General features: G+C 38.1%; 1 protein-coding gene across 1 annotated transcript; it reads left to right on the forward strand.

Annotated features, from left to right (window-relative positions):
- The first annotated feature begins 423 nt into the window (after positions 1-423).
- Positions 424-2,746, forward strand: LOC131050245 (cytochrome P450 78A4-like). Its single transcript, XM_059217289.1, has 3 exons — positions 424-1,515; positions 1,678-2,307; positions 2,414-2,746. Exons 1-3 carry the CDS (start codon positions 502-504, stop codon positions 2,573-2,575), a joined length of 1,806 nt encoding a protein of 601 aa, XP_059073272.1. The 5' UTR covers positions 424-501; the 3' UTR covers positions 2,576-2,746.
- Positions 2,747-12,388: the final 9,642 nt, after the last annotated feature.

Genomic DNA, 12,388 nt, shown 5'->3' on the forward strand with positions numbered 1-12,388 from the left:
GTCCTAACAGGAATAGCGGCCAAAAATTTCTCCAAACGTTGCCGTGGACAAGTATCGAGGAATTAAATCGGTGTTTGTATAGGAAAGTTAAAATTTGATTGAAGTCCTCGAAAAAAATCTGTTACCTGGCGAAGCTTCAACGTTGTGTTGTCACTCAAATGGCTACCTTACTTAGCTGGCTTTTCCTGGGAGAAAACCCATTTTCTATTTATGTGCCGTTGAGATTTTGCGCCGCAAGGCAATTGGGATTGGACACCGCCGCTTTGATTCCCATGCAACTTAGCGGCTAGAAATCTGTTTATTGGGGCTACAATACCAAGTAAATATTTTTTTTAAATGATAACGGACGGTTGTGCTTCACCACTGGAATCGGCGGCCCGCTTATTTCTGTCCTTTTCTATCGGGCGTCAAGTATAAAATGGTCTGATTCTCAGCCATATTTGCATCCACATCTACTGCTCGGTTTGAACTGTCAAGGTATATTTATCTCCAGTTGTTCCAATGGAGAGTCGTAGTGGGAGTTGTGGTGGCGGAGGAGGGTGGTGGCTCTATGCCATTTCACTCTTAACGAAGGATGGACGCGGCTACATGCTACACAACACGGATCACACCCTTTCTGCATGGCCGCTCTACGTCGCAATTCTGTTCGGGGCTGCCTGCGCCGTTGTGGTTGCATCGTTGAGCCCGGGAGGATGTGCATGGGCCGCCAGGAAGAAAGGCGGTGCCACCACTCCTGGGCCCAGAGGCTTTCCCATCATCGGAAGCCTCATTGATATGAGCCGTGGTCTTGCCCATCGCAGACTCGCTCAGTTGGCTGATATTCATGGTGCAAAGAAGCTGATGGCCTTTAGCTTGGGTTCAACTCCGGCTGTTATTACATCTGATCCTGAGGTGGCTCGAGAGTTGCTCAGCTCAGTAAATTTCTCAGATAGGCCGCTCAAGCAATCCGCTCAGCAGCTCATGTTCGGGCGTGCTATTGGGTTTGCACCCAACGGTGAATACTGGAGGATGCTCCGCCGAATTTCCGCCACCCATCTCTTCGGCCCCCGCAGGATCGCCGCCCACGAACCTGGGCGACAAGCGGACTCACTTGTCATGCTGAAGGAAATTCACGAGGAGTATGTTTCCGGCGGCGTTGTGTTGCTGCGGCGCCATTTGCAAGCTGCGGCGCTGAACAACATCTTGGATAGCGTTTTTGGTAGGAGGTTCGATATCTGCGGTGATAGCGAGGAAGTGAGGAGTCTGAGAGAGATGGTGGAGGAGGGATTCGAGCTTCTTGGGGCGTTTAACTGGGCCGACCATCTTCCATGGCTGAGGTTCCTGGATCCCCTGCGAATCCACTCTCGTTGCGCCAGCCTCGTCCCACGCGTGAGAGGCTTCGTGAGGAATATCATCGAGGAGCACCGACTCAAAGAAAAGGATAACGACACCGTAGACTCTGATTTTGTCGATGTTCTCTTGTCTCTTAATGGAGAAGACAAACTGGACGATGAAGACATGATCTCTGTTCTCTGGGTATGATAAAGATTGGATTGTGTTCTAGCTTTGTATAGACAAGTCGCATCTTGAATCTTGTTCCTTGTTGTTTTATTCTCTTTTAATGTTCTTTACTTTGATGATTGTTCTTGAATTCGTGGTCATTGATTGTTGTTGGTTCTTTATGGTGGGTGCATGCAGGAAATGATATTTCGTGGGACTGACACGACGGCACTGCTGACAGAGTGGACCATGGCGGAGATGGTGAGGAACCCAGGAGCTCAGAGGAAGCTTCAGGAAGAACTGGAGGTCGTGGTGGGAAAGAGCAGAAGCGTTAGAGACTCGGACATCTGCAAACTCCATTATCTGCAGGCGGTGGTGAAGGAGACTCTGCGAATGCACCCACCTGGTCCACTCCTATCATGGGCCCGACTCTCCACTCGGGACACCAATGTGGGTGATGGGAAGTTCTGTGTGCCGGCGGGTACCACCGCCATGGTGAATATGTGGTCGATTACACGTGACCCACTCATTTGGGATTCCCCGGACCAGTTCCGACCAGAGAGGTTCCTTGAATCTGAGGGCGGTGAGAATGTGGATGTCAGAGGAAATGACTTGAGGCTTGCGCCCTTTGGGTCGGGTCGTCGGGTCTGCCCTGGAAAAGCTCTCGGTCTTTCAACTGTTCATCTTTGGGTGGCCAAACTGCTGCACCATTTCTACTGGGTTGCACACCACCAGCATCCCGTCGATCTGTCTGAGGTTCTTAAGCTCTCCTGCGAGATGGTGCATCCGCTTCAAGCTGTTCCTGTCATGAGGGTCGATCTCAAAATAGTATGAGAAATGAATCTTTCTGTCGATTGTCCTGCTTTTTTTCGTCTTCGGTGGGCTTAAATATAGCGTCTTGCGGTTATATATAATGTTTTTTTTGTCGTAACAGTGTAACGGTTCTGTGAATTCTGGTGACGGTGAACATGAGGGGGACGCACATTTTGTCGCTTCAGAGTGTTTGCGCCGCTGTTCCGTCTCTGAAAGATTCTATTTTGTAGATATTGGTCTGGCGTTTACCCGACTGCAGCAGCAAGATCAATTTTTTGACTGATTATTATGTATGTTGTGGGATTTCTTAATGCCCCCAACCATCCCACGTAGCGAGCTTACGTTTTATTAAATGATAATATGTGCCTTCTTGTGGATGAGGGTCTTTACAGGTTTCTCCCTATAAAAAAAAATTAAAGTCTAGGTCATTGGATTAACTCTCCATTCTTTTTAACAATGATAATGAGTGCTACTTTAAGCGTCATTATGAGTGCCATTCTACTATGTATGTAGTGGGACCTCTTAATGTCTAGCGAGTTAATTTGTTTTGATGATCTTCTATTTTACTATGATTTTTTCATTTCTAAGAACTTTTCATATATGTCACATGATGAACTTATTTTTATATATTCCGGTAGCATTTTTATGGCTTTTATATATTCATGTATTGGTTGTCACACTAAATTAATGCACAATTTATGAAGGATTATCCAATTAGATGAATTCAATAGATTAAGAGCAAACCAATGACATCAATAATGGTGTACGAATAACCAATTTTGTTAGCACCATTATTTTTGTGTATTTTCTTTAAATTTTGAATAGAAGAAAGTTTCGAGGGTAGAAACAAACAAACACCCACTCTCTTCCATTATTTTAATTCCTTTCTCTAGAGTAATGTTGCTGACATGGAAGTCAATTTCTAGTACCACTTTATTTTTTATCTCATCTATTTCCTAAGGTGAATCCTCGTCCTTTTATTTTTTCAATTTCCTAATGAATAGCTTCATATTGTTCTTTGCTGATAAACTTTAAATTTGTTGGATTTAAGAATTGATCATTGGAAAGAAAAATGGTACATGCAAGGGCTCTAATGTCATTTACCACATCTCCACTAGCCATAAGGTCAATGATCATCCTCTCCTAAGCAACACCATCATTTTGGAACTTTGGAGGGGAATCCCACATTTGGTTAACTTCTTCAATATCTAGTACACTTTTTCCCACCTACTTTATGTTTACACAATGAATAGAATAATCAACCAAGGGTTAAACACAGTTTGGTTTCTTTGGAAGTGCCCTTGAAGGAACATTCGATGAATATGGCACCTCAAATTGTCGTATCCGATTTCCAAATTCTATTTTTTCTAATGCTTCTTCTATTATTATTATTATTATCCTTTCATTTGGTGTAGAGATCCTAGGGGCAAGGGTAACAACATTACCTAACATAGTTTGTATCCTTAGTTCTCCCTAATAACTAAGGTCAACTCTCTTTCTTTTCTCTTCCCCATTGATAATTGTGCACCATTACACTTTTGTTTCCCTTGGCTTTGCATTATAGATGTAGTTCCTCACCAAATCTTCAATCTTATCAAATTGGTGGTAAAAACTGGACTTATTTTCACCATGCCTAATTTAATCAGTGTAACAAAAATAATTAATGGAAGTAGGAGAAAAGTAAACCTTCTTATCGATGCTCAACTAAACTTTATTTGATTCATTCAATTGTCATAGGATCTAAAAAAATATAATTCTATCAAGAACACTCTAATCACTATTGTATTTGAATCTAGAGGGACCAATCACCCAAAATTTTCTTCACTTAACATCAAGCACCATATCCTTTAGCCCATCAAATTTAATTACTCTTTGAGACAATCTTCTCGTTTAGAACCTTGAGAATTTTGGACAAAATAGTCTTCAAACATAATATAGTTTGATGGCTACAAATGGCATCCCATATGTAAGTCCATGGATAAACTAGCACTGGAACTCCCTTAGCATTGTGCACTCTCAAATTGATTGCAAAATTCCACATTTTTCTTTGACTATATAAAGAGTTGATGACATAGTAGAGAATACCATTTAAAGTGCATAATTTTGTTATCATCTTTATTGGATATCAAATCCCCATGGATCCCAACTACAATGAAAGAAGAATAATGAATGATCTTGTGTTAAATATCTATGTTGGATATTTGGCAATATCATCATAAGGTTGATTAGCTTTTGATTTATAAAATCCATTATTTAAACCTAATGTAGAGCATAGTAAGTATTGATGAATTAGCTTATAAATATATCAACAACAAATGACTCAAAATGGAGGCGATGTAGGGGAGGATTAGGGGCTCTAGGGTTTCTAGGGATGGAGGTGGTGTAGGAAACTTGGAGGATAATGAAGATGGTGGAGGGGAGTGCGCGGAAGGCTTTGGACAATCAATCTTGTCGTGTGTTTTCATCCCCTTTTCCTATCGTGATTGGTCCTGTACTATTTGTAGTCTCATTGCCTGTGTTTTCCTAGTACGGGGTTGGCCCTATTTCTACTATTAGGCCTTCTTTTTTGACTACTGCAAGCCTTGTGTGAAGTATGGACTTTGATTCTTTAGTACTTCTCCTTGGTTTGATGTGGGCCAAGACATAGTTATTCTTGTTAAGGGTTTTTAGGGTCATGTGCTTGTATCAACTTCATTTAGGTTATTGGCTTCAATCAAGTGTGGGTGGTCTCTTGTATGGGTAGTAGGTATGGGGGGGCTTCTTCTTGCAACTCACTACTCATCTATGGTGGTTGTTGGGGGCTCGTAGATGGAGTTCTTAGCCACCTCTACTTCTTCTTCCCTACTTGGTTTTGGGCTCTATGTTTTGTTTTCTCTATTCCCTCTATTGATGGTGGAAGTAATTTTTCCAAGCATTCCTATTTGGCATTACTCCCTGTGATGGGGGTGGTGGTGGGGTGCTTCCTCTCCCTTTTAGGCTATTGCTCTTTTATTATTGGCCCTACTAGTTAGGGTTGTTTACGACTATTATGGATTTTTTTTGGTTGTTTACAACGATTATGACTTTTTCTTTTGCTAGATTTTTTAGTGTTCTAATGTGTAAATGATATTCATATTTATGTTCAAGTCTGAAGTTATATATATTATTATTCTCTTTACTGATATTTTCTATTTCTTATGTCACGGGTTGCTGAAGATAACATTAATAATTTCAATATCTCTTCAACACTTCATTTGCATATACTTATAGTCTATGCTTCACCGACCAAGGCATGCCTTGATTGGTCATGTCTTTTAGACATGCCTAATCAAGACATGTCTTGATTGGTGTATAGACATCGCCTTTAGTTAAATATAAACACATTAACATGTGTTGTGTTGATAACCATCAGTCACGTCTTTTCTATTTATCATGTGTCAAGACAAAATTTCAATATTGGGACAGTATCAAATATGATTCATTTTCATCATTTCATGAGCAACTAATAGAATTTACAATATGGATGCTTATATATTATTGATTCAAATATATATACATATATAATTTCTTATCTAGATATACAATCTACCTAAAAGATGGAAGGTCTCCTACATGATACTCTTTTTTCCTTATTCTTTTCATTCCAAACCTCTAATCCCAAACTTACTCTATGGTGGAAAATATATTTCTTCCAAGATTCCATGCACACCTACCTGTCATGAGCTATTTGTAGGAAGTTGTTTGTGTGCAAAGTTTGGGATCTCCATCCCCAACTTGTTCTTGACATTGTAGTAGTAATAACTAGTTGAATTTATTGTTGGTATGTGATTTTGAATTTGAATTTTGAGGGGGAATTTGAGTGGATGGTCTGAAGATAAAAGGAAATAAAGTTTCTCAATGTCAGTTAGAGAGTGCAATAGTAGTAAAGGAATGGTTTTTGTTCTTTTAGTGTTTCAGAGTGTGCAGTAGTAGCTATGTATTTGTTTGTGCTAAGAGCAATGATTGCTCCATGCACTTTGTGACTCTTGATGAGCAGTAATTTCTCTAGGCATCAATTAATCCAAGTGAGCAATGTGTTAGTTAAAGAGATCTCTGAGAAGCTTTGTAGTTTGTAAGAGAGCTCAAAGAAGCTCCAGATTGTTTAGTGTTTGGGAGAAGCTCCATAATGCTGTAAATTAGTTTGTAATTAGTAGCTATAAGAAATTAATTAATTTAAGAATTTGTTTATTTTGTAAAAGTGATCTACAGGTTTAATAGAAAGAAAGTAAATTACATGTCTCCATTATTTGTCTATGCTCTCATTGTCTATTACTAGTGATTGGCAAATCTAAGTTTCAATCTCAAAGGTTAATTTGTTTCTCATATTCTGGGATTGGAATCATAGCTCACCCTCTACCCTTGCCGAGAATTTTAGATTCTTTACATGGTATTAGCGCCAATTGACCTTAAATCCTTGTGAGTTTGGGCATTTATTCTCTAGGTATTTAGTTTTATTGTGTAGGAGACATGGCTGGAGATGAAGGAATGAGTTGGCAGTAGCCACCATCCTTTAATGAGAAAAGTTATAATGTTTGGGAAAAGAAGATGAAGACTATCATGGTTGCGAATGATTTGTAGGAGCTTTTGGTCAATGGGTTTGTGGATACAACTAATCCAACTCAGTTTTCTACCCTTGCAAACCATCAAAAGACCTAGTTGAGAGAGACAAGGAGGAAATATATAAAGGCCCTTATTCTGATTCAGGTATCCTTGACAGAGGCAATATTTCCTAGAATAGAAGTAGTTAACTATGTGAAAGAAGCTTTGGAAATCCTCCAAACATGATACAAGGGAACTAATAAAGTCAAATAAGTGAAGCTAAAAATGCTTTGAACAAATTTTGAGACTCTTCAAATAAAGGATAGTGTCTATTTTATACTTTCACACAAAATTCTATGGTTTATTGAATTAGTTGAGGATATATAGAGAAACCATGGAGGAACAAAGAATTATGGAGAAGGTCCTCTATAATTTGCCCTCTAAGTATTATGCAATCATCATTACCATTGAAGAGCCCAAGGACCTCTCTACATTGATAGTGAATGAGTTAATGGGTTCTCTTCAAACCCATGAGTAGCACCTAAATAGGTATGCTACATCTTCCCAAGAGAAAGGTTTCAAAGCTTAGGCTAATGCAAGAGGTAGGCAGAGAATAAACAATGTTGGAAGGAGCCAAAGAGATAGAGGTTGTGGAAACTCCTAAAGAGGAAATAATGGAGGACATAGCTCATGATGAGCTCAAAGTCACGAGGGAACAATAATATCTTAGACTTTCTCTAAACAAGGCAAGAAGACCAATAGTTTGAATTAGAGGTATCACAAAAACAATGTTGAGTGTCAGTACTATCATAAGTTTGGTCATTATGAAAGTGAGTGCTAGAAAACATATAATAATCAATCCAAATAAATGTGGTTGTTGTGAATGCGGTTAAAGGTAATCAACCCATAGCCTTCATCATGTGAAACATTTGCAAAGAAGGCAACCCTAAGGTTTGGTATTTGGACATCGGTTGTAGTAACCACATGAGTGGTAATGAAAATTTGTTTTCTTTCACTGATAAGAATGTTAAGTCTAAGATTAAGATGGGGAAAAATTGAATAGTTTTAGTTGTAGTAAAAGGATCTATCATGATCCGCACTAAGCAAGGTGACAAAAAAAGAGATTGAGAATACTTATTTTTGACCAAATATTAAGCACAACCTAATGAGTGTTGTTGGCAAGTGACACTCATCCGGTGGCTTTTGATGCTTGATTAATGGTTTAGAGTTGTCATTCATGGCAACTCTTCATGAGATTCCCATCCGCTAATCATAGATCTTGATATCCGGAAGTGGATGACAACCACTAGCTAGTTAATCGATATTTCAGGTTGAATAGAGCAGTTTGGTCCGGAACCTTTCTAGTGATTGTGGTGTTGTGAATCGTGTATAGGATGATTGTATCGACATAGAAACAATATTTTATCATCAATTTGGTGATCCACATTTATCTTTGGTGATGCGGTCAAGCCAACATAAGACTACACATTATATTAGTAGGCCGACTAGGTGAATGATCTATTTTGTGATTGTGGATATATAAGACTGATGTAGAAGATCTATTTGGTGTATGGTATGATTGTCTGAGAGCAAGTGGTGATCGTGAATCCTTGTAGCACAATTTCACATGTGCATTCTTGATACGGTAGCTGACTGAGGCAGAGAATAGGGTAGAACATAGAAGAATAGCAGAGGTGATAAAATAAGTGTATTTCGCACTTAACTAGAACTCATCTAGGCAATGTAGATGCTAATTTGGAGTTCATTTACTACAATTAATTATCATAATTAATCATTAAGATTGTGAGCCTTCCGGGGTTGTAGCCCCTATTGTAAATGAGTTGTAAGCTCTAGGCAATGTGCCTAAATGCAATTGCATTCCCCATTTTGTAATATTATTTTTCTACTGGCCATAGTGGAATAATATTGTGTGTTCAAATCCCATTGTGGTTTTTCCCATTTGGGTTTCCACGTAAATATTCTGGTGTTATGATTTTGTGGTTGGTTACTTTGTATTTCTGCATTTCAGTTTCATGTTTAGGCTTTTGATGGTTAAAAGTTAACTCCAAAAAATATATCAACATGTAAATCACTGATTCAACCCCCCTCTTAGTAATCCCTAATTCCAACTATTGGTATTAGAGCCTAGTTCCTATGAGGAAGCCTAACCGCTTAAGGAAGGTCAAGGAGATTGAATCAATGGATTCTAGTTTTTAGAGACAACTGAGTATGACACTTGAGCATCTTGATGCAACAAGAAATGAGATCAGTTCTTTGAAGAGAAACCTAAATGTTTCTAATGAATTCATTAATGACTTGATGGAACAAGTGAACACTTCAAGAGACAAGAGGAAGGAATTGATGGACAAGCTGAAGGAGAAAGAAGATCAAATCATGGAAAATCAGGGTAAAGTTGATGAAGCTGACAAGCTTGAGAGAGAGAATGATGCATTAAAGAATGAGATGCAATCCATTGTGATGAGGCTGACTAAGAAGATTGAGGACCGAAAGAAGAATGAAGAAAATTTGACCCAATCATTGAAGGAAAGAGAAGATGAATGCTTAAGGCTTATCTATGAGAATGATAAGTTGGAGTTGACACAATCAAGTAATAATTGTCAAGAACTTGAATGATAGATTGTTGCCATAAGAGATGAACATGCTACTGCAAATCAATATAAAGAGAAATTCAATGCTAGCTCCAAAAGGCTTGATGAGATGCTAGAAAGTCAAAGACATGGAAAGGACATGCGAGGATGGATTTGAGAAAGGAGAATCCTCCGGATATGCACTAAGCAATGCTAAACTTAATCAGAAGAAGAGCAAGAATCCTCTGATAAGAAAGCCTAATGAACATAAATTGAATGGTAGATGCTTTACTTGCAATAAATTTGGTCATATGGAAAATCAATGTAGAAGTAGGATGAATAATGGAATGAATAATATGAACAATGGTCGTACCTTTACTGGTTAGTGTTTCATATGCAATTATTTTTGTCACAAGTCAAATATGTGCAAAGCAATAATGAATAGATTTCAAAACAAGAGATTCTATGCTTGTGGGATTTTGGACATATTTCTAACTAGTGCAGGATTAGACAAAATCAAATGAACTTCATAATGATGCAGAATATTGTTTGTCGTGCATGCAATAAAATGGGTCACATTGGAAAATATTGTAGAAGCAAAAAGAGTGCTCTGGTAGACAAGGACAAATCACATGAGAAAGGAAAGGTAAAGGTAGAGGAGATCAGAGACAAGAATGAGAATATGTGGTTCAGAAAGCATGAATCTAAAACAGACAATAGATCTGCACACAAATCCGATGCAGGATCTTCATCCGGTAACTAGGGCTTTTTGCCTTAGGGGGAACTTTTCATGCAGATTCTAAGAACCCCCTCTTTGGTGATCTGTGATCGATTCTGGAAGGTTGTAGAAGGCTTAAATAATATATATAGATGTTATTGGGAAGATTTAGTGAAGATTTGATGCTCTAGTAAGTGATTCCATGAGAATCAAGCTAACCGGATGCAACATTTATTACAATGAAGAATTAGGTTTTTGAAGGATAAAAAGACATTTGAAAGCTTTATTTTTTACAATGCGATCAAGAGATAAGTGTAGAGAAAAAGAGTGAAGTAATCTAGTGATCTAGACATCGATTTTAGTGATCCTAAAGCAAATATTTGTTCCTAGTTGCGAATTGAGATATTTGTTTGTTACAAGCTATCATTTTTTTAAAACCCTAAGTTCAAAATGGCTTCTGCATCTAGAATTGATACCACACTAGTAGTGGAAATAATAGATAGGGCTCGAACCATTTTTCAAGAAACATCCTTTCAAATCCATTGAGGATGATCCCTAAGAAGGGTTTTCCTCTCTACCCTACTGTTTTCTTCATAATAAGGACAAAAGGGCATATATCCACTATGATCTTGATGAACTCGAGAATGCTGACATTTTTACCCTATACAACAAGCATCTAGAAGACAACCTGGGAAATCTCAAGCCAGAATCTGATGAAGAGGTAGATAAAGCTAAGAAGAAAGGTAAATTTGTAAGGGTGGTAAAGAATCCATAGTCTGGTGGAGCCTAGAAAAACAAGATAGCCAAATCTAAACCTACCTCTATCGAAAGACCCAAGAGATGAGGAAAGGTTAGAACTCAACTTGACAAAGATCTCGAGTGAGGTGATCGGTAAGGTAAATATAGATCTGTTCCTCCATTGATAATAGATCAACTGATTGATTAAATAATTTTTGATGGAAATTTGAAAAGTATTGGGGCATATTATGAAAATATGGATGAAGCAGATCAAAGAAAAGTTGAAGAAGTTATTATTTTGTATTTACATAGCTTTAACAAAGCTTTAATTGAATTGGAATGTAGTATCCCTAAGGATCTATATAATATTATTGATGCAATGAAGCTAACAACTAGTAATATTAATAAGGAAATGAGTGAAAGAGAGTTGATTAATGTTTGCACCAGTGTCTCCCAAGATGAATCCAAAAGGCTCATTGAGGAAGGTAAAAAGAAAGAATTCATAAGCAAAAACAAGGTGAATAGGTTGATGATTGGAAAGGTGGAAGAGGTGAGGAAGGAGAATAAGAATATTTGGAGAAAAATAACGAAGAAGAATTCTCTACAGTGATGTAGTTCAGACTTCCCATCCAAAAGTAAAGGAAGGTGTCTCTGGTGACCAAAAGGATGAAAAAAAGACCAAGGAGCATCTAGATGAGCAAGGAAATGCAACCACTAATGTTGAGATCAGTGTAAATTGTCCATTGGTTGAGAGTACTGAAGCAGTCCCTAAGATTCAAAAGGATGACACTGCACCAAGTGGCAACAACGGTGGACTAGATATAGGGGATGGAGCCGAGGTGAAGGGACCTGAGAAGACAGAGGTGAAGGATGTAGAGGTAGATAAAGGAAAATGAGTTGTTGATCCAACAATTGACACTCCTCCAATCATAAGGATCCTACACCAAATCTCTATTAATCTTGATGGTCCTTTAGATGTTGGACAAATGTCACTGACAGAGAAGTTGATACTTGTAGCTATTGTACAAGCTTAGGCCTGTCAAGATCTAGTAAATTCAGAGTCCGAAGACAAAAAAACTCATTTTGATTTTTATTGATGTGTTATAGAAGGTGGCTCTAGGTGTACACTTATATCCTAATTCATGCCCCTTTGGTAAATTACTTCAATTGATTAACAATGTAAACAAAAAAAAAAATCTTTGGAGAAGGCTACTATTAAATGAGTTTTGGATAGATTTAAGGAGGTAAGAATGCAAACATTTCGAAAAATTATTGAAGATGATAGAGTAAGATTGGATAAAGGTTTGCAGACTCTTTCAGATGCATTAACTGAAGTTGGTAAAATATATAAGACATCTAATTTTTCCAAAGTTCACAGTAGACATAGACAAGGAAATAAGTGTTTGGCAGGGTAAACCTGCTTGTATTTTATAGTCTTTTGATCCTAATGCATCCCTTACGAGCAGTGTAGAAGGGCAGATAATGGCTCTTTATG

This window comes from Cryptomeria japonica, chromosome 1 (assembly GCF_030272615.1).
Source record: "Cryptomeria japonica chromosome 1, Sugi_1.0, whole genome shotgun sequence".
Lineage (NCBI taxonomy): Eukaryota > Viridiplantae > Streptophyta > Pinopsida > Cupressales > Cupressaceae > Cryptomeria > Cryptomeria japonica.